Here is a 23384-nt window from a genome sequence, read left to right on the forward strand (position 1 = left end):
TGTAATTGTAATTATCCTTACAACTCGCTAGGAGATGGAAGAGCAGCACTTCCAATCTTTTATATTTGGGAGAGGAAGGTAGGACAGAACTAAGTGACGCACCCAAGCGTATAAATGAAACCTGGCATAGAGCAGGGCAGTGTCTCCAGCTCTTGGACTCGCACGCTCATCAGTCGCCATCCTTTCTCTAGTTAATGTCAGCTCTGGTAGGAATTTCCTATTCTTTTTCATAGCCTGATTCATCAACACTTACAACATTTTTTGTGCCTGTGGAGCTTGGGGGTAGATTTAAAGATATGAATCACTTATCTAAAGAATAGTAGACTCAAACCTTCCATATGTAAGGCTGGTTTGATTTGAATTTCTTGACTTTTTCTAAGTGAGAAGCTGAATTCAATCTCTTCCTTCTTTCAACCTTCCTGGCTCTCCTGATATCCAAAAATGCAAAATGACATCTTGTCTCAGCCCACCAGAGCAGATGCATTGCAGGGGATTAGACTGGAAATTTTCCTAAAATGCAGTGTTCTGAGATGTTTTTGGAAAATGTAGCTGGGAAGCAGAGTATGTGATGTTCACTTGATGCTAACCCAGCAAGACAGTAAATATACAGCAAGGGAAATCTGTAGGCACAGGCACCAAGACAGCGTTGCCAAGAACCAGAAGGCCTGCTGTTGAGGGACAGTGCCCTGAAGGAGAAGCCAAGTGGTGAGCCAAGAGGACGGGCACCGGAGAGCCTCATCTGCTGGCCAGATGGGCAAAGCCAGCGTCATAGCTGTATTTGGGCGCAAGAGAAGAAACAGCAAAGCTTCCTGGCCGGGAGGGATAGATGCCAGCCGGTGGGTTAGGCCAGGAGATGTGGTGGTGTTCTAGGGTGCAGTGTCTTTAGGGAAGGTTAGGAAAGGTTGGGAAGAGCCTGGGGTGATGATGGCAGAGGTCACAGTGTATCTGCAGGGTCTGCACGTGTTTGGCCTCTGGAAACTCTTGTTGCGTGTCTCCTTTCTCTAATTGAAATGTTGCCCTGAATAAACTGTGCTCTCTCTTCTTCTTCAAGCATTTTTACCCCATCTGCTTGGTACCTTGGGATTGGATAGGAGCAGCGGGGCAGGGTGTGTGTTTGTGAGCACATGGATAGATGCGGATATTTAAGGCTATTGCATCCTTACCCGCAGTCTTTGGGGGGACCAGTGGATGGAGATGAGGAGAAGCAGCAGCTTCAGCATCCATGGAGGGGGAAGCTGAACGCTGGACCTTGAGGGGTTAAAGTCTGCTCCTGTATGGCAGTGAACTGGGGTGGTTGCTTTGCATCCCCTTGGGTAAACTGACCTGGCTGGTTCAGATCAGAGTAGAAGAAGGTAAATGCTGTGGAGTTAAGATACTTGTAGTGCAAGAGCTGTGTAGGAGGACATATTAAGCTTCTGGACGGAAAAAGGCTGATGAATCCTAAAATCATGGATGAAATCCAGCTATCCTGTCCCTCCTGCATCTCCTGCCCAAATACCTTTAATTAGTCAAGGACTTGACTTGGGTGGAATTTTAGGGTAGAAGTTTGCTGATTTGTTGTCAAGAAAAACTTGGGAAATTGAGGGGATGGTGGGGAGGCAAATTTGTACAAAGGTATAATTTTATCTGGGAACGAGAAAATCGAAAGGCTGCTTTTTTTCAAATCATGCTCAAATAATTTTTTTCAAGAGTCATTGACTAAGTCTAAAAGAAATTATTGAATCCTTTTCTTGAAGGCCTGAGTCTCTGTCTCACAGTAAATAACAAATCAGTCTGAAAGGAAGCCATGTAGATGCCTATAAGAGAAAAGCTGGGCCTTGCAGGAAGGATTTGGTCCAGTGTAATTAGTACAAAATAAATGAATGCTTATCTGAAAAAGGAGGAAGAGATGACAAGAAAGGGATACACAAGCTTTGTGGCATGTTGTTTGGAGATAGGAATGTCAGTGGAGAAACATGAAGGAAACAATTAGAAAAATATCAAGTAAAATTCTCTCCCTACAGGAAACTTTTTCTTTTCAGATTGGTTATGCCAGGCATGAATTTGGTCCATCAAGTCAATAAAGCCTTAGAGGGAAAAACAAGGACATCATAAAAGCAGGGTGAATTAATTCCATCTCGGAGGAGAAGACCACCCGTTGAGTCTTGCAGGCGCTTTGATCCAAAACCATGAACTCAGCTAGAACTTAAAGGAAATTTTTAGCAGTGTAATGTGAGCACCCGCCGGCCGCAAGGCATTGGGGCAAATCTGTCACAATTCACTGTTAAGTAACGCTTCAAGTCTCAGCAGTGCTGTTTCATTCCACCATACAACTAAGAGGTCCCTCTTGGCTTTGCTTTTAATTAATTAAGTCACAGTAGTGGCGAAGGCAGCACTACAGCAGTTGCTTTCAGCCTAATTGTTCTCCAGGCATGTTTGCAGCTCTCCTGTAGAAATCCCAGCCTTGTTTCAGGACTCAAGCTGCACAAATGAAGTTGCTGCTATTAAGGCAGTTTGTTTCCCATTCCTTGGCAATCTGTTCCTGATGCAGAGCCCCACCACCGCACGGACGTATGGTTATTTTTTTAACAAATGGCAAAATAATTGTTTCTTTAAACAAATGGCAAAAACATGTGCTATCTACTGAACTGCTTTTAGACTCTACCTGTGCTTAAGAAATTAATGTTTTCCATGTTGGCATCATATGAGTTTCGGCAGCAGAGTTTTACAATCATGTAACAAATAGGAAACAAGCCCAGTGTGATAGACCGCAGTGCAACTGCAAAATTGTTTCCGTCCCTCAGTCCAGGGTCTATGATAACATATTCCTTTTCCTTCCTTCCTACGTTGTGGTCTTCAACCAACAGAGCATGCTTTCTCCGGGCAGGCCTCTCCCCAATATATAGAGACGCCTTGCTCCCAAAGGTTGACAAGCAGAAGGATCTATTTTATACCACAGTGTTCTGGTTTTCAGTCTTAAACTGAGGACAGACACAACAAATTAAATCAACTTGTGCCTAGTCACATCTTTTTCATTTATATCAAACTGGTGCTGCTGAAGCAGAAAACATTCTTATTCTCTCCACATTGTTCAAGCTGAAAATTAACCAGCTTTGCACATAATGAAACTCATACTTCATCTCTTTAAAATAATGGGACCAGTTTTATATTTTGAAAGCAGAGTGACTTACAGTTGCAATGTATCAGTCTATTATTGATGCAAGAGGGAATATTTCCTCTTTCATCTTCCCTGTTTCCCTCTGTGGATTTATTTTTATGAAGTCTGTAACTAAAGCAATCCCTGTTGTTCCTCAACAGAATTAAGACGGCCCCAGGTGTGAAGATAACGGATGTCAGAGTGAGTGATGCAGACCAGTGGGGAATTCAGGAGGAGACGGACAGTGAGAGGACCACGGCCATTATCACGTGTGTGCACAACGATCCAACCGCCGAGAATAGGTAGGCAGCCAAGTGCTTTCACACGTTAACTCTTGCTGAAATGCCATGCGAAATGCACATGGGCTCCTTTAATAAATGGTGTTACTCTTGTAGTAGTGGTGTATTATTCTTCTCTGCTTCCTTGGAAAAGCTGTAGGTGATCTGACAAGAGCTTTCTTTTCTTATGTTTCACTTTGGAGCTTCAGAAGTAGATGGTCTAATTAAACTGGAGGCAGCCAACTGATCCTGGCTCATGTTTGCTTTTCTTGCACCTTCAGGCAGTGGGAGAATTCCTGTTGCCAAAGAACTAACAAAAAGAAATGGATTAAAATAGAGAAATATGAAGAATAATTGAGAGCAATATGGTGCAATGCTGTCTCCTTTATCTGAAAAGCTATAAAGGTAATAGCTATTAAGTGTTATTCATTATTGCTGCAAAACACCTATGAGAGTCTATGAAATGTCTCATGAATGCTGCGTATGTTTATTGTGGTAATGCTCCAGCAAGCTATATCAAAAGTAATGAGAAATTTACATTGTTAGTCACAATTATGTATTTTTCCATACAAGCAATTTCTCTCTATTATCGTGCAGTTACTCTATGCTTAAAGTACACTGTGCATACATTTAGTTTGAAATTGTATCATAATTAGGAAACCACAAAACTTTATGTCAAAACTTTAATTTCAGGAGTCTTCCTTCTGCATACATCCTTTCTGAAAGCTCCTTTCAGGGAGAAGAAGCAGTGTTAGGGTGTTAGCGACTGCGCAGACCTAGGAAGATCGTTGCTGAGGGTTGGGAGGGCAAAGTGAGTTTCTACTCAGTTTCCTATTTGGTTTCTGAAGCTGTATTAGAGGAACAAATTAATCCCACTTAATTTTGAATACCCCTGATAGAAGTGTTGAAGTGTGAGCTGGTTACTGTGGGTTCTTTTTCAGCGACGGGGAGATGGAGGCATGGGTAAGGCGAAGCAGGCCTGTGAACAGCAAGCGAAAAGTGCCTGTTTCTCCCCAGTAAAGACGCAGAGACTGGAGGTGACTAACTCGGATGCAAGCATTTGCATTATAAATGCGTGAAGTGAAGGGAAGTGATTCCCAGGCTCTGTGTCTCTGGTTAAGTCAAGGGGTACGGAGCTTTCTGGCATGAAGTGTCAGGAAAACATTTCAGTTCATTAGCTGCTTCACTGAGTTCCTCTCCGTTAAAACAAAGAAAGAAAAAGTCTCCTCTTCTTTCGTAAACACATTTATAAAAGTTGTAAATTTGAATTTGTGGCAGTAGGAAATTCCAGCCCACCTTCATCGTTTCTCTGCTGGGGTTTCACGGGCTGTTATAGTGATGATTCAGAGCTCACTGTCTGCTTTGTCTCTGAATCCTTGGTCTTTCAGCAAGATTTCCCAGTTCCTCAAAACATGGCTAAGCAAGCTGGTGTGTCCCGTGAGCTGGGGAGCCCGGCCGGCGAGGGGGAACCACAGCCCTCACCCTGCCGCCGCGTGTCGGCACGCAACGACCTCAGCAGTGAAATCTCAGCCTGGGCTGGGTTAAAGGAAGACTTAAGATCGTTTGGTGCTACAGAGGAATCTGTCTATAGAAACTAAGTTATGCTTTTCAGAGTTGGACAAAAAATAGGGAGAACACTGAAACTTATTGCCTTATGCGTGGTTTCACTAATCCATGAAATTATACCTGTCACAGTAACTTAGTTTTTATTAAAACCGCTTTTTGCTTTGTGTTGAACTGTTAAATTGCACAAAAGCAACGAATCTCAAGTTAATTAATATTTTGACCCTTTCCTTTGTGAGATTAGTTTTAATATTTTTGGATTAATTAAAGTATGCAAATAGAAACTGCTGAAAGATCGTTTCCAGATTTGCAAATATCGTAGTGCTTAGAGTAAATATTTAACTTTGATCTTTATTTTAATTTGCTTTTTTGGTGGTAATGGTGGCACTCTTGTTTCTTTTGAAGAACATGAAAAGTTTGTGGGGATTCTGCTGCTTTATTTAAATCAATAGAGACTTGAACTTGCTTCTGTTAAGGTCAATGTAGTAAAACTGTCACTAGACCAGATTCAACCATTTCTCCTTTTAGTAATTCAAGTGGCTTCATTAAAGGCGGTTTATGTATGAGTGGGAGCGCAGGATCAATCTCTTTCATTGTTGAACAGAAGCTATTAGTAAACAGAGTAGTTCCTACCTCAGGGGAGCCATTTTTCCCTCTTTGGAGGTAATTTTAATTCTGCTGACCTGGCGGTGTTGCGCTGGTGGCGGCAGGGCGAGCGGGGACCGAGCCCGCGAGCCCGGAGGAAGCAGGGAGCCTGCGCGGAGGAGGTGGCTGCTGGGTTTGCCACTGCTTGCGACCACCCTCGGCTCTGCTCCGCAGCCGCGCGCAGAGCCCCGGCAGCCCCTTTGCTGCCGTCGGGAGAGTGAGGATCTCCGCGAGTCGGAGCAGTGCTTGCCGAAATCTCGGTGGCTCTCCCCGATGCCCTTAGCTCAGAGATCTGGTATCTGCTGCTCACGCTTCAGCGGCTCTTTCCCCCTCAGTGCGCGATGCTGATAAGAGCCACAAAGGGCCGTCAAGCCAGACGGTGCCTGCGAGGAGAGCAGTGGCTTTCGGCTGTAATGCATTCATGATCCAGCCTTTATTCCTTTTAGCTAGTGTTATCTTCTGGAGCCTTTGCAAATTTGCTTACTTTTCTAATCTTTCTCCTTCTCTCTGCAGGGTTATCGTTATCATGAGTTTTTCATCTCCATTTCTCGCACTTCCTCACGCAAATTGAGTGTTCATTAAAATGTTTTAAATTAAGACCTTCCTTCCTCTCATGCAGAGTGCATCATGCCTTTTTTGTGCAATACTTAGAAAAAAAAAATCCTTATCACAATGTTTCAGGCAGTTTACATTATATTCTATTAAAAATCCATTTTGTCCAAGGTTGTCACAATTCATAGATTAAAGCTTTCCAGAGTGCGTTTTGTTAGGAATACATTTATAAATTCACCTCTTTAGTAGTCCTGTAAGCTTGTATTTAAAACCTCTTTTTGATAATGCAGTTGAACAAAGAGCATGAAAAGAAGAGCTTTATTTTAAGTAAACCCACAGAAGTGTGTATGCGCACACCTGCTCTGATCGTATGGAGTCTCGCTTTGCCATTGCTGCCGTCGTCTCGGAGGACCCTTGCTGCACACCGAGCAAGGTGGTGGACTGTTGCCGGTGTGTTCGTTCTCTCTTGTGTTCTCTCCTTGGAGCAGGACTCCTTGAGTCCCCTTTCGGTAGGGCTAGCTGAATCAAAAGGGTGCTTTGTTTCAAAAAGACACAGTTTCTACTTCAAGCACAAATACCATTGCGTTATAGAGACTGCTGGGCCCATAGGAAAGGATCTGTATGGATTTCTGTGATGAGTGCAGAGGGCTTCTTGCAAGGAGCAGAGAAAGTCGAGGCTGGTGGACTTCGATAAAAATTGAATGGCTTCAACCTCCCACACAGAATAACTGTGTCTCTGAAGGACTGGGATCTTATTCTGAGGTCTATGGCTGTATGTAGAATTGTTGAAAAAATACTTTTGAAATACATAGAAAGCCAAAATTTGGTAGTCTGCCAGATGCAAATCCTTTGTAGTGTCCAGAAAACTGATCCTATTCTTGTAAAGAGCATGGATGTTTTTTCCACTGTATTCATCAGAAGATGGATTGAGCCTTGCAGGTTTTTTTGCCCTTTGCACCTCAGAGCTATCTGCGAGCACTTGGGAATATAGCCAGAAATTGTGCTGCAGTAGGGCCAGGGCGAGAGACCTTGGAAAAAATGCTCTGAGAGCATGGTCTGGTTTTGGCCCATTGCTCAGTGCTGACACGCAGAGGAATGGGATAGCAGGACTTTGCCAGAGCGATTCAGCGTTGTATAGGACTAGACTATTTCAAATTGGTGAGAGGGAGCTGGGTTTCTAAAGCCTCTGTTGAAGGGCCCTGCAGCACGGTGTAATTCATGATGCTCAGTTTCTCCCCTGGGAAGCTGGAGGAAAGAACAAAATCTCAGTGAGACCTGAACCTGTGGCTCCAGGGTGATGAGATGGCACAAACGCAAGGACTCGGACCGGGAAGTCACGACTCAGCTTTCAAAGGGAGACTATGAAGAGATCGTTTTCCTTATTCAGGAAAACTGCTATTAAATTGTACCAGATTTTTACCCAGGTGAGGAGAGTTTGATTCTCTGACAAACTAGTACTTTAATCAGAAAGGTTATATTTATGCTAACTAGCAATGTTAATGAAATCGATCTTACCTGCAGTGCTGAGTATGGTGTTACTGAGGCCAAACTGGTTCTTCTCACTTTGGGATTATTTTATCTCCCTGTCTATAATACAGCTTCCGTTTCTCAGGTTATCCATCACTGCATAAATTAAACTTTGTATGAGGGAGACTCAGAATGCAGAAAGAGAGAGGGTAAAATCTTCAGAGCAATTTTTTTCAGTTTTCATTAAGAAGTGTTTATTTTGTTGCCTGTATTTTTTTAATTGATGCAAGCTAGCGCCGCTATCAGGCATTTGAAGTCATCTAAATTTAAACTGGGATAATAAGAGAAGAGTCCGTAGTGATCATTCCATTTCTTTACTGTTTTAAAGGGTGCTCAGAGAATTCACATAATTTGAATGACTATAAAATCATGATTGTGGTGTGTGTGTGTATATATACAGATATGTCTTTAAATCAAGAAAATGGTAGAATCTGCTATTTCATGTGTTTTTAGGTATGTAAATAGATCCTTGATTTTGAAATAATTTTTTTTTTTTTTTTTTTTTTGTGCTTGGGAATACCCCTTGAACTAGAAATATCACTCAAAAGGAATATGTAAAGTTAAGATGTGTGCATGTATTTAGCAAATGTATATACATGTTATTGGAGCTGATGATCAACTGAGCAAAAATGTTGTATTGCTTGGTTTTGTTTTTAAAGTTCTGGGTATGTCTCAAAAATAAGAGCTGAGATTCTTTCTTCTTGCTTCTCATCTTGACTGACAGCCTTGATTTACTATAATCCCTTTACTGTTGGAAATGCCATTTTTCCCACTAGGTACCCAGCCCCCACCTTACCGAGGGCAGTAAGCAAACTCTCTCCCTGGATCGCACGTGGGTCCGAGGGAGCTTCCTAGCTTCAGTTCAGCCGTGGCTCTGCCAGATTTGGGCTGCTTCTCATGGTGCTGTGGGGGTGTTTCTGCACCGAATTCCCCATCACTCTGTACTCCAGAACAGCTTATTAATTTGGGCCTCATGCTGCATCCAAGCAGCATGAGAGATTCCCACTGTCTCCAAAACAGAGCCTGCTCCGCTCCAGGTTGTTTGATGAGCTCCTTTAGCAGCTCGGTTGGCTGTGGAGCATCCGTGCTCTTGGTTGGTACAGTGCACGGTATGCTGAAGCGAGAACGAGGAGTTTGGGTGCTTCTCGAAGATGAATCAGCCTGTAGGCATGGGTGGCTGTAACTTGCTGTAGCACACAGCAGTGTGCTGTTAACTACGGTGCGGAAGGCACCAGGACATGCAGTGAAACACTTGCGGATGTGTTTATTGCCAGAGGAACTTGCTTGGCCCCAGGACATTGAGCATGTAAAGTGCCATCAGCAACAACAGTTGGCTGACAGAAGATCAATTTTGTGTGTTGCTCTTACACAAAAGAGCAGTAACTGCTATAGACAGCCAGGCTTGTTCTGTCTTATTTTAGGCCAATGGAAAGGCAGTGGGCTGGATGCCATTAAGTTCACCCAGTACTAAAGAAAAGTAAATGAGTAAGAGGAGCAGAGGGAGCAAAGAAGCACAAGGCAATGCATAAAGCAGGTAGGAGAGTGGACGGAGAAGAACTGGGGAAAAAAAGCCAGAGAGATGGGGAAGGGAAAGCTGATGGCTATCAGCCCCCTATGCCAGACTGGTCCGGTAAAAGTGAAGTAGTTGGACATCTGCAGGCTCCCATCCATCCTCACACTTGGGCTCTCCTTTCACCAGGAGAGCCATATCTGGATCTTTGGAAAGGAAAGTTTTGCTTTTTTTTTTTTTTTTTAAAAAAAAAAAAGCTTAAGGTGTGGGAAGAAGTCATAGACTGTTTGGCAAAGACCCTGGAGAAACTGCGATCGTGCTGTGGGAGGAAATGGGTCTGGGAAGGGCTGAGCTGTGGCAGGATTTACATGTTGTTCGCAGACTCCCGCTTGCCAGCGTTGTTCACGCAGGGGCTAGAGCTGCTTCTCAGAGAAAGGATGACACCAAGCCCCCAAATTCAGGGCCAGGGCATCCTCATACCGGGGAAGTCACTGGGTAACATCTGTCATGCAGGGAAAACCTGTGTGTGCAGCGTAGTGTACTGGCTTGGGTGTTTCCCCCAATTCTTACGCACTTGTTGTTTTGCTTAGGTCAGAGGTGTCGTGGGCAAAGAAACGTGCTTTGAATGTAGAATGGAAATGGCCCACAGTTCCTGCAGGAGTTCTTTCTCTGGCTTTTGGCCAGACCCCAAGACGGCACTGTCTCTTGAGCCATCGGTGAAGAGGGTTTTATCCTTAATGCACCAGTTTTAAGGTTGTGACCCCTATTATGAGCGATGGAGTCTGTTCTTCTTTGTGTAAAGAGTGTTCCAGTGAGAAGCATCCACGTGTATTTTCAAGCATAAATGACTCAACAGAGTCACAAAGAAAACCTGAGCTGTAAGAATTCTAACTAACCTCTATTCTTTACATGTATGCCTCTATGTATAAAAGTGCAAGCCTCCTTGGAAATGTTTCTGTAAAATAAAAGCACTGACATCTCACAGTAGCTTAGAGAGGACATAAAAATAATAGATAAATTAACAGCAGTAGGAAGGACCACTTAGTGTAGAAAGCTGTAGTTCTAGGATCAAATGGGAATATATAATTTCTGGAGTTTTTTTCATTCAAGGCCAGGAACAATGAAATTGTCTATCCTTCTCCTGTAGGGAGCCTAATAGCCCGGTAACCACATGAATCCTCTCCTGGCCTGACAGCTTTTTCAGATGACTGTTTCTTCTTCTTACTTAGTTAGGCTCACTGCTGCTTTGGAGAAGTCCCTAGTAGAGATGGGTCACAAGGATTACCAACTGGTAGTCCAAATAATTGCTTCCTGGCCCTAGTTCACCCGTCCAAGAAGACAGTAACTCAATGACTCTTCTTATTCTCTCCTTGCTGTGCTGGTATGGTACCTTTATTATGGCCCAAGGATATTTTTTTGAACAAATATACTTTTGGTAGGTGAAGAGAGCTGTTGAGCAGTACAGCAAGGAACTGTTTGTCTAATGGGCATACGCTGAATGAGAAAAATCCACTTTTTAGCTTACAGAAGTTGCGTTTTGCTTAGAAGGCTTGGTCGTACCTTGATAAATATGCTGGCATGCCCTCATTAGGTAGAAAAGCCTCTGATTGCAAGCTGTCTTTGTAGAGGATAGGTATAATGTTATGAGAAGCATCAAACTTGGGCTATATATATATAGGATATTCCCTCAGTAAGGGACAGAGGAACTATATAACTCAAACTGAGAAGAAGACAAGTTTCTTAGGTGTAGAAAGAAGTGTGCTGAGAAACTCTTCTTGCATCCTGTCCTCCACCTTTTCAGAAGCAATGTGAAGGAAATTCTGACAAGTAGAGGGTTGTAGCATGAGCAAGGGAACATGCATGTTTGGCTGGCTGGTCACGTTCACCCCTGATTTTGCTTCTTGCCTCAATTCTGATTCCCTGAATTCTCTTGATAGATGTTTATCACCCATGTTTGTGGATGAAAATTTTTTCCCCAAAAGGCTGGTTCCCACTTCTAGAAGTGGTTGGACAGGAAAATTTTGAGCCTAGAATTTAAGCCCTTTTGAATTTGATCTCCTTTCTCTGTATTTACAGTTTAGGAAGCATAAGGAAAATGGAAGCTATTTTTTAATATCTGACTTTGCTTTTGAATATAATTTGTGTTAATGATTAAAAGAAAAGATCAGTGGAACTCACTGGCCCGTTAGTTTCTTCCTTGGTGCAGCAATGAACATGCCAAGAAGTGGCATAAGCTCTTCATGAGACTGGTGCACAGAACCTGATCCAAAACCTACTGGTGTTCCGGAGGACTAAAGACTTTAGATCAGACTAAATCCAGCCATTTTGAGTGATCTTTCTTTTGAAAGATGAGCCCAATCGTTCTGAAACGCGTCTTGTTTTTTAATTTGACCTAATTAGCTTCATTTTGGGTACATCATTCCTACATGTGAATCTTAATATTGGTGTAACAGTTGGCAAAGTTTAATTTCAGGGTAGGGTAGTCTGCGTAATTAGGACTGCAAGAATATAGCAGGGAGGCTGTGAGCAAATTTCAAATGCATGCTGAGCTGAGTGACTGACTGTTGAAATAGTTATTCAGCCATTGGCGCTTGCATGCTTTTCCCATATTGGATGCCAAAGGGAGTGATGACATATTCAAGAGTCAATGGGCTTCTCTGCATCTCTACCAGTCTACTGTCTGTTATTTCCTATGCAATATGTATGAATGCTCGTGTGGATGGTTGCACGTGGGTTACCACAGGAGGTCCATGACAAAAATCTGTACGGTTCTGGAAAACTTCTGAAGCTTCACTCCACTGCCACAGAGATACATGTGCACATTCCAGCTGTGCTTAGCTGACAGCTCAAGATTGAATGATAAAGCCCAAGTAAGCATGGCTGCTGAACCCACCACTCTCATAACTGATCCTGCGACTCAAGGAACAAGAGCAAAAATGTAGGATTTTTTGCGTTTGTTTTTATGATTTAGTCATAGATTTTTCTTCTTCCTTGATAACTTAGACTTAGAGAAGCCTCATATGAGGCGTACACTGATCTGAATGGTAAGGAAATACAATTCTTTGCTAGAGTTCATCTTATAAACATGAGTTCTGTACATCTTTAGGTTTCCATGCAGCACCTTTAGATGTCTAACCTCACTTATATGATGGAAAGTTGCAATGGGCCTTATGGAGAGTCTAGAGGGAGGGCGAAGAGGTGATCAAAAGCTTTATGCCACAAAGGCATAAGCTGATTCTTCTGTAAAAATTCTCCTTACTAATATACTCAGCTTAAAAAACTATTCTTTTGGCAAACAAGTCTAGATTCAGAAGAGCATCGTTATGTAGGGTGCCACTTACGTACATGCTTGGTTTTAAGTAGTACCTCCCTCGATTCTGTTGATGCCAGTTATAATGATAAAGGAGGTACTCAGAGTCAGCAATTAGAGACAGCACTATGCTGAAAATGTAGGTCTTGATGGTAAGCCGTGTTATATATATAATGAGGCATTAGCCTGTCATATCTGAAAATGTTGTAGAAATCAGAAATTGAACTCTTCTGTAATACAGAGCCTTTCTCAGTACATTGGAAATGTTGCTAAGGAATTTACTTTCATCAACTGTACACAGATTTAAGGTCCATAATTGGATTGGTCTTTGATATAATAGGAGTGGAAGAAATTAATGAATGAATGTGAAACTGGGGAGCCTATATTTGAGGTATGTTTAATTCCCACCTTTACCGATTTGTGAGTTTGCCTGGTAACGGCGTCTCCAGCGCACATTTAGAATCCATTCGAGATGTGTTGACTTGCTTACTTAATAGCCAGTGCATTAAAGTACAAAACCTAAAAACTTATTTATTAGGCATTTAGCCAAAATTTAAACTCGTTTTGTTGTTAGGAGGTGCTGTTGCTAGACAGGCAAACATTAAGTATTTTTCTTTGATTTATTTGATTACTCTGTGCCAAATACATTATAAAACATCCCAGCATGAACTTTGCAGAAATTAACTTTTGCTATAGTTAGTATTTTCACTCGTTTTTCCCAAAATGTTCCTCATCTGTGCCTATAACTTACTTTTTTTTTGAAGCCTGTAATGTAACTTGAATAAAATAAAAGTAAGCTGACTAGAAATTGGCTGATTCTTCTGTGACAGTCAGCATGTGTTTTTTTTTTGTTTGTTTTGTTTTGTTTCCTCATTTCTTTTTAAACCTCAGTATTTTCTTGAGAAGATCATTAACCTGGATTTGAGCTGGGAGCCCTCGCACGTTCATTAGTGGGGTGAATCTGTGAGCTGGGCCTCTGACACCTTTGCAAGCTCCCTAGCTCTCCAGGGTATCGGAAGAGCGTATGGATCCAGAGGGCAGCTAGCACCAGGAGAGCCCGGAGAGATGAGATGCATCCAGTAAGCACTGGTAATTGTGAAAGCTCCCGGCCTCTCAAGAGGCAAAATACTGGGGAACACATTCACCTACTGCAGCTTCCCGGTCTGAGGGAACAGCTTGCCTCAGGACCGTTCACCAGCTCGTGTGGCTGGGGCTGTAACAAGAGAAGAGTTATGTCCCCCTAGTCCCTGGCTGAAAATGTAGGCCACCATTTTATAATACACTTGGACGTATTGCCTGTGGGATCTTGCACGCAGGTACTTGAAAGCTAACTCTGTTTGTTCTTTCTGTACAATTTGGTCCATGTGGATTTTCCCAGGATACTTGTTAAGGGGTTTGCTGTGAAATATTGCAGTTATTAAGGCAAATCGTTAAACCTTTAGCGAAAAAGTTTTCCTAAAAACTAACTGCCAATAGCTTGATCTTGCAAAAATTCTTTTTTTTTATTGGTCTAATTAATGAACATGTTTTGATTCTTTAAAAGTTCTTGGGCCCACGGGGCTCATGAGCTTAGCAAGGCATGGCATGTCCAAGTTTCATGAAGTGAGGGCATCTTGTAGGAGAGCTTCGTTGTTGGGGTTTGCTTTTCTGTGGCTATCTTCTAAAGATGCTGTGTTTTTGAGGGGGGACTTTGCCTATGCTTTGATTGTGAGCAGCCCTGAGCTGAGGACAGACAAACACAAATCCTCCATGATGTTTGCTAAGGTTTAGTTAGGCTGGTCTGTGATAGCAGGACTGTGAGTGCTCTGCTCTTTCTGGTACCATATTGCGCTGTACTCTTACAGCTGCCGGGCTGAGACTGAATCATCTTGTGTAGCCCTGCTGAAATCCCTTCCTCCCCAAACAAATATCCCTGTTACTGTCAGCTAAGAACAAGGCTGCCTTGCATCACCGAGATGCTTAACATGTTTTAGCTCTTTAGCCAAGGGTGTGCTCAGCACTGCACAATCAAAAAGAAATACTTGGTCTTGTTTCTTAGGAGTTTTCAGTGCATAAGTTTAACTCTAGAAGTTATTGATCTCAGCAGTGAATGGATAGTGGAGATATTTGGCGGTAGAGATTCCTATTTTCTGTCTCCCTTTTAGACAGTTTTCTTCCAGGCTGGTTTTCTAAATGCATGGCTGGTGTTTCTTTTTGTCAGATAAGCAGTCTTCTTAATGGTGTACCATTTAATTTCTTCAGTGACAAGAGGAGGAAATAAGTTATTCCTCTTTTAAAAAGAGTGATTTAAGTAGGGAATAATGAATGCAAAATGCTGTCATTAAAAATCAGCAGATAAACTGATGGATCATCTGTCACTCCCAAGCCTTGCCATAAAGGAAAAGTAGATAATTTTTTTTCTTTTTTTTTTAATGAAAATGATAATGATGAGTATGGAACGTGTTGACTGTGAATGCCTTAATTGCCTTAATAATGAAAACTGTTACTTATCCAGTGAACAACACCTAGAGACTCCCTGCTGACCAGACACATCATAGAAGATAACTTCTTTCAAGGGCCTTCCAAAGCGTCTAGCATGAGAGATGGGGTATTTTACAGTTCTGCAGTCTTTTGTCCTCTCTGTACTTTTAATTTTACCAGCTTTCTTCTGGCAGATAGTCCTTCTGTACAATACTGACATAGTGGCATGAAATTGGATTTCGCACAGTACGCACCCAGACATCGAGAGTGGGAACGACATGATGCATTTGGGTGTCAACAGTGGGAAATGCTTGGGTCTGACTTACCTGCGTTCACTTGAAGTACTCTCAGGTGTGATTCATCTCAAGGGAGATACCTAAAACAGGCCAGAAAATGGCACAGTAGAAGTGCCTTTTCTCTGCACTGAGCGTGTAAAGCGGCTAGTGGGCTACCTCAGATGGAGACATCTAAATTAGAGAAATATTAAATTGAGTGAGATTAATCCAAGCCTTTGTTTCTTGGAAACTTCTTGCTTCTCTTTTGATACCATTAAAGAGTTAATAATTTGCAGGATATGTCAGCTGGTACTGTTATCTGGGACTACAGCAGCTATTTCCTTGGTTTATGACATGGCTTAGCTGAGTGACAGCCCTCAGCAAATATTGACTATTTTGGTGACTGTTGTCCTTATAACCTACCCAGAACTGCTGAAAACATGTTTGTAGGGATTTCCTTTTACCTTAGTGCAGATGTAACAGTTGAAAAATAGCAGCTCAGATAGTTCGTAGGCGCGAGGGTGGTTTTCCCACATGGTAGGTTGAATGCCTTCACCCCTGGGCTCTTCAGAGCTGCATCTTGTATTCCTGTAGTTTTCAGGAGGACAAGTTTTTTTACCTGATGTGGAAAGGGTATAAATTTACAAACAGTTCTTAAGGAAAACTACTTCCATCCTTACTGTCCTTCTCTCCTCTATATATACTGAACATTTTTGAGTACTGATTGTCAAAATACTTGTGTGGTTGGTTAATCAATTATTAGTTTTCAATATGGCAATATTCCAAAGTCTTTTCTGTCTCTGGCATTGACTGTGGTAGGCCCTGAGGCCACATGTAGGACACTGTCTTCAGAAGGTCTCAGTCTTTTTTTAATGGTGTGCTGGGCTCCTTTGAAATTGGGTAAGTAATCTAGATATTAGACTGAGGGCTGCTCAGTGGCCAGTAACACTGAAAACTTGCCCCTTATTTACGTGTATGAAATAGGACCGGACTGTCCCAATCCAACATGTGATCTAGACAGATATGAGTGCTCTCTTCCTCACTACACACACTAGAACATCTATTTTTCTTATTCATTACAAGGAGACAGGAAAGGAGAAGTTCAAGCCCTCATCACAGTATATTTGCCATCTCACAAAAGCATTTCTATTGACTGTGTCCAAAGCTTTATGAAACGATGCTATCATCAGGGGTAATACCAGTCTCTGGCCTCTGTGAAGAGGATTCTCATATATATGATATATAAAATACTTTAATCCTGTTGGTGGTGGCAACCAACAGTGCTTTTCCCCCTGGTTCCTGTATTCCTCAGAACATTCACTCCAGCTGGATCAAGGGGGCTCACATCGTGGCGCACAGTGGAGCGGAGGTGACGCCAAGGCTTGCGTGCCTGCAGGCACTTCCTGCTCGCTCTGCAGGGGCTTGACAGCAGAGCAGAACAGGTCAGAAGCAGGGCTGTGGTCCCCTCCTGTTTTTTCAGTGCAACTTTTCGTGTCTGATTACTTGTGTTTTGCATATATTGCTGCCCCAAGCCAGCTGAACATATGCATGTTCAAAAAAGACTGGTGAAGACAAAAAAACTCAAGTATGTTCTTAAAAGCTGAAAATAACAGCAGATTTCTGTTGGTTTGGAGATGCCAAGGCATTTATGCATTTATTCCCTGCATAAGTGTTTAAAAACGCTGGAGAGCTCCATTCTTTGTGTTTTACAGAAAAAAAATTCTGTGGGCTTTTTTTTGTTACTGTTGTTGTGTACATACATATATACATATATATATATATAACATAAAGAGCTGGAGAACTGGAAGGGCGGGAGCAGGATTTCTTTGAAATAGTTGAAGGGAACAAGGAATTCACTCGCAGTGGGACAATTTGTGCTTTTGTCTCCTGTGATTCAGCGAATTCATGAAGCTTTTGGTTTGGCTGTCGGTTGGTCCTTACGTTTTATTTATGTGATGAAGGGATGTCTGCCGGACCTCCTCCCTCCACCTCTCCCTCCACCCCCAAGCTCCAGCGGAGATGTGATGTGAGCTGTAATTCTGTTTCAACCATGATTATATGTCAGTCTGCTGTACACTGTAAGTGGCACTTCTGGGTTCCTGCTGTGACTAGTTGATTAGATTCTGGTACCTTTTAGTTCTATACATAAGGAATTTTTTTTAACAAAGCAGAGTAACACACAAAAGCCCCAGTTTATTCTCTTTTTCCACTAACACCTCACATGTAAATGAAACAATAAAATGTTTTTTGGAGTGGCTGACTTCCGATAACTCCAACTGTCCTTCTTTTCCAAATAAAATTCGATTTAAAGGTACATATTGGCCCCAAATTCTAGGATAGGTCTGTGACCTAGGCAGAAATTTCCTATGAAATATGAATGTTAAATTGAATTTGGAACTCTGTGATAAAATGAATGCTAACTGCAAGTTTATTTGTAGTCCCGCTTGCTTCATTTTTCATTGTCAGCACAAGCTTTATTCCTCCAAATATATTATTGAATGAAAAAAAGAAACTATTCTTTTATCTGCTAATGCTGATGCCTGTAATCCATTCTGTTCATTTTCTGTGCAGCTATTTTCTTTGTGTGGTTCTTCTCCAGCTTATATAGCACAGAAGAACTTAATTGCTCAAGTCTGATGTAGTTTTCTATTCCTGGCAACTGTGTAGGTTGCGAAACCATTATGTGGGAGATGCCTTCTGGAACATGTAGCATGTATTGCAGTTGGGATATGGCAGGGTTAGGGCCCAGCCGGGGAGGAGCCTTCTAGTTAGCTTTTTGGGCATTTTCTATGGAGCTGCCAGTTAGATTGTCATTTCCTGAGCAGTTTTTGCAAGTGGAAAGTGTTCTTTCTGCAGGTCTCACGCTGCGGGGGTTTTGTAATGAATGTAGTGTCACTTAATTCTGGGAGATTGGGAGTGAAGCCCCTGAATTCATACCAGCAGCTGATGTTTGACAAAAGGCTGGAAACAACTCTTCATCTGATGACACGGAGGAAGCCGCTTTCCCTGGATGACTAACCTCCTTTGATTTCTTGCCATTGAAAGTTTTAGTCTGTTGTTAATATTTGCAAATATTATGCTTGGTGCTGGTAATGTATAACACTGGAGACAGATTATACCCCAAAAGACCTAGGTTTACTCATTTGCATGTGTTGTCCCTCACTTAATTTTCTTTTAAATACAGCTTTAATTAGGTCTCTGGATGAGGTGCAAAATGGTATCTTGGCCAGTGAAGGCTGTTTTGAGTCCAGACTCTGGGATTGTTTAGGACTGCGTTATTCCCTGCTCTGGATCTGCCCCTTGGCGACCGGTTGGGCTCCTCTGTAGGTTTTCAAAATGCCGCAGAGGAGTGACTTGTGTGGTAGCTAGGCTCCTTGTGGGTTACGCGCACAAAAGTTATTTGCAGCTGCAGTTACACTTACTCACCATAAAATACTAGGACAGTGCTGGTACTCTGATGCACGGCGGAGTCTTGTTAAATTTTAATAGTGCGACATATTGACAACTCTTGCAGTTTTTATTGTGTGCCCCCAGGTATTTATGTTTTAAGGCGCTGACTCCTGAAGCCAAGCGCTTCAAAAGAAGGGTTCAACTTGCATTTAATGGAAAAAGTGCAATTCTGCGTTTCATGACTGACAGAAAATCTGGAAAATTAAGAGTCAAAAGATGAGAAAGCAAAGAGAGAACACTTAAAAACCTGAGGAATCTTTAAGGTGAGCTCATGAATGTGCAAGGTCTGATTAATGATTTTTTGATGTTGGTGATGCAAAGGAGGGCTCTTGCTTTCTCAGGCTTTAGGCACTATTGGAGTGCATGCTGCGGTGGGGGGGACTACCGTGTTTTCGGGCATAAATTATCGTCCTTTGCAAGTGGCCATTTGATTTCCTGTCTTGGCAATTAATGATGGAGCAGGCAGTAATTTTAAGATGAGCTTGGTCAGTCTACTTGTTAATATACCATGAACACAAACACTGTGAGTTCTGAGGATCCCTGCACTGCTAATTAGTATTTCTGTGGTTTCACTAATCGCTTAAACTGGGAACTTGGCCAAAGCTAACAGAAGAGACTTCCAGTACAATAAATTGTTTTAATTTTGTGATCTGATCTTATGCATGGCTCAGTGTTTCTGAAAGCGCGAGTAGAATAAAATCTCATTTTCCATGATAACATATGCAAATCAGAACTTTTTGGTCCCAGATGAAGCTCTGCTTCTATTGACATGGTGCTAGCAAAATACTGTTAAGAATAAAAAGCCACTAAAACTTTATTTTGCTGATAATATTTCATTATTGCTTTGTAAGCTACCTTAACCATAGGGCAAAATCTGCTGAAGAGATAAGATCCCATAACTCTTGTTTGCTTGTATCATTCTCTCTATAATTTATAGAATGCCATAGGTGTTCATGGCATTTTGCAGACATATAAAAGATTGACATGTTCCCACCTCAAAGAACTTAAAAATTTTGCAGTTTAGCAGCAGTCAGCAGTTTCTCCCATCTGAATTTTACTTTTTAACGGCACTGTATAAAATCACTATTACACAGCTGCCAAATGAAATGGCATTTTCTTTTTAGTTGCAAATGTGATTTTTTTTTCTTTTAATGCTTGTTAAAGGTCCGAGTCTGTCTACATGAAGGACTGAAAATCTCTGTGCCCTGACCATAATACAAAACCAAAGCGGTACAAAATAGCCCCTATCCTCCAACCTGGAGAGACTGCCAGGAAGGGGCCACGCAGCACTAAGCGTGGTAGGGACTTTTACGATATGGGTAATACTCACTGCAAAATAGAGGAAGATTCATAGCTCCTTTCACGTCAGGAATCAACCTGCATCCCAGTGGCAATGGCTCCCGGCCATCCTTGGTTTATGCGAGATTTGAACTGGTGACCAAGCAATGAAACGCTCTGTATCCCGTTATCAGAGCAGACACTCTTTTAGCAAGGTGCCTGGGGATGATTTCTATAGCTCTTACAGAGGTCAACCAGCTAATTCCTCACAGGCTACCCTGAAAATCTTTCCATTAAAGTTTAAGGAGCTGGGTGAGAAAATTTTTTATGTGGCTAATACTTATATGCCCCTGTCTGAAGGAGAATACGTTCCCTTGCTCATTTCTCTACTTAAATATACCTGAAACTTTTTCCCACCATTGATTTTAGACAATTAGATGCCTTTTTACTGCTGATATTTGGAATGTCACTTTGCTGCTTGACCCATCTTTACATTTCGCATTATATCTTTACAGTAAAATGTGGGTAAAGTTCCACTTTCATACGTGCAATTTTAGGATTTCCAGTAATCCCATGATTACACTGATTTTGTTTGTCACACACCTGCAGGTAGTGACTTAAAACGTTCTGTCACTCATGTAGTAAACACTGTCCCACAGCATAATGTGACAGATGCTAATGAATACGCTACATCGCAGAATTTTGAAGCAGAGATACTTGGAAAGATCTTACTATCACCTCATTAAAGCCTTTGAAAATTATTTTTAGTGAAAATAAAATAGGATTCTGTTTTTTCTTTTTTTTTTTTAAAGGACTCTACATGTGACCCTAAACATAACTGAAATTCACTTAAATATTATGAATTGGTTTGATTAATTCGAGCTTAAATTCTTCTGAGCAGCCGACTGGTGGGAAGCAGGAATTACTTGGAGGAGTTTTGTTTCTGCGGATGCCGGTAGCAAAGCTCCTGCTAGGCCGAGTGGGAACTCGGGCAAGCTGTTATGCTACAGTCCAGTTGCATTTCTGCAGTGCAGGACAGCAGCAGGGTTTTTCTCATTTGGATTCGTGGATATATCATAAGGCATTTGGAGGATCACAAGGTCGAGGCTACCTTGAGTTTCTCAGACACCCTGCCTTTCTCCTTGAACAAAAACTCAGCGGAGAGCAGAGTGTCAGAATTAACAAAATACTGTTTCAAACACAGAGAAAGGCTTTGGGGAAGAAGGACTATCTATTTCTCAGTCTTAAAGTTAAGTGCTTGCACCAGTGCAAATATTCTCACACAGAAATGTGAGAATATGAATGGGAGTAAGAGCTCTCTTGTAATTCACTGATGCACGTGTTTTCAGCGCTTTTTTGCTGTGGGAGATCAGCAGCGCTGTATTCCTCTTACTCAGATTTCCTTTCTTTGCATTTCTCTGTTGTTTGCCCACTCTGGCTGCCTGTAACAGGTAACCTCTGCCTCAGCTCTTACATTTTGCTGGGTAGCACCTTTCTTTTGGGATGTTATCTTCTTCAGTGAGATAAGTAAATGCTGATCTTGTGCAGTTAGGGAAAGCTCATGCTGGGCACTGTTTTTTCTGTCTTTAAGCTGGTGAGATACCTGCTGGCTTCCAGTGGTGTGACGAGGTTGCCTCGATCATGTCCGTAGTCTGGCGGGGAACAGCACGACCCGTTGCCCAAGGAAGGGTGCGATCGGTGCAAAGTGCAGTCAGTTTAGTTTTCATCATTCATTTGCCGGCGGAGTCCGTTTGACTCTGCGCTGTTTTCAGTCCGCGAGGGGTGAGAGACGGGAGGAGGCTCAGGGCGGTGCTGCCCTGCGGGCAGTGGCTGGGGGAAAAGGGGCTCGTGGCCAAAGGGCTCAGTGGCAGGTCTGAGGAAAGCTGTGTAGATGGTGAACAGGGGCTTGCGGGAAGACTGTGGACAAATTCTGGGAGAGACGGCCTGGGGAGTCCGGGAACAGGCCAAAAAGGATTTGGAGATACCGGGGCAAAGGCCTTCCCATGGATTTTTTAATAAAACAATCAGATGCCAGAGGGAGAAATTTCAATTAGATTTTCCTAAACCTTTAGCTGCTTGCTCTCTGCTTTAACCAAACGGGGAGATGAGGAGGCAGCGAGCTGTGCCGAGCCCCATCGCGGGGGGCCGCTGGGGGCAGCACGGCCCCGCGGGACGCTCCGCTGGGGGGGAAGAGGTGCCAGCTGTGCTGGGCCGTGGTGGCAGCTCTCTGATACGCACAGACGTCTTACCGGTTGTGCTTAAACTACAGGGACTGCAGGAATTTCAGTCACACAGGACTGCTGGGGGGAGTTAATATCCTCCCTGACTGAGTACATTGCCTAGAGGGACCATTTTGTGTGCAACACTCCGGTAGAGAGAGCGATACTATGCGCTGAGCAGCGCAGAGTAAAAAGACTAATGTGCGCTACGTTAAATGGTGTCTTGGGTTTTGCTGGGTCCCTATTCATAAAACACAACAAAGTGGCGACAAGGATAAGCCTTGTCAGCTAAAGGAGCTACTGGGAATACCAGAGAGTACTTAGTGAGTAAAACAAATCAAATTTTGAAATCCTCCCTTCCAAAGGAAAGCACAGAAGGGATTTAACCAGAGTTAACTAGAGTATTTGCGGAAAAATGGCAGAAAAATGTGGCTGGGGTGGGGGTAGAAGAGACGCTAGGATTAGCTTTGCCATAGCAGGTCAAAGCTGTGTCTTGAGGCTGGCATAGGGCTCCAACAGTAGCTGAACACCTGATGCTTCGGGAGAAGGGACATGGCAAAGAAGGGCTGCCTGGCCGTTGCAAGAGACTCTCCTGAGCAATGAAACTGGGGCCTTGGTTAGCGCTGTGCCCTTAGCCCACGTTGTGGTAGCAGCAGTTAGAGCAGCAGGCACTTCCCAAAACCATTCTGGATGGTAGGACCCCGTTTTCTTGATGTAGGGTCCTGCTGTAATGGGTTAACTCTGCGTTGTTTGCGGCTGCCCTATTTTGGTTCCGAGCAGATTCCTTTTTAATTGTAATTAGGGTGTCCTTGTGTTCGTGGCTTGTTTCCATCTGGGAATTGTTCCTGACAGAAGCTGTTCCAGGAGTTTGGCTGTTCGCCTGGCGCTTGGGCAGCTGGGCTTCAGCTCCCTGCTGAACCAGATGCTCCCTCTGTGACTCCGGCCAAGTCGCTTACTCTGTGCCTCAGTTTCTAATCATGGAGTGGAAGTGTTAACATCTGCCTTTTTTGCAAGGGACTTACAAACACACTAATCATAGAGAGTTAAATTATGCATTGGGGAGTGGTATATGTTCCTCAGAGAGATGGACTGCAGCACCCCTGGATTTTAGTCTGGCTTGGACCTTGTCTTTAGCTAAGGATGACTAGCCCATCAGTTGCAAGTGTTGACTTCAGTTCCCC

At 42.8% G+C, this 23384-nt stretch overlaps 1 protein-coding gene across 1 annotated transcript in view; it reads left to right on the forward strand.

Moving 5' to 3' along the window:
- The window catches only part of TMEM132B (transmembrane protein 132B), a 263496-nt gene that overhangs the window by 111017 nt on the left and 129095 nt on the right, over positions 1-23384 (forward strand). The window contains exon 3 of the mRNA XM_064522037.1: positions 3298-3438. Within this exon, the coding sequence (XP_064378107.1) occupies positions 3298-3438 (141 nt within the window). The remainder of the gene's footprint in view (positions 1-3297; positions 3439-23384) is intronic.

The sequence above is a fragment of the Dromaius novaehollandiae genome, chromosome 17, assembly GCF_036370855.1.
Source record: "Dromaius novaehollandiae isolate bDroNov1 chromosome 17, bDroNov1.hap1, whole genome shotgun sequence".
Lineage (NCBI taxonomy): Eukaryota > Metazoa > Chordata > Aves > Casuariiformes > Dromaiidae > Dromaius > Dromaius novaehollandiae.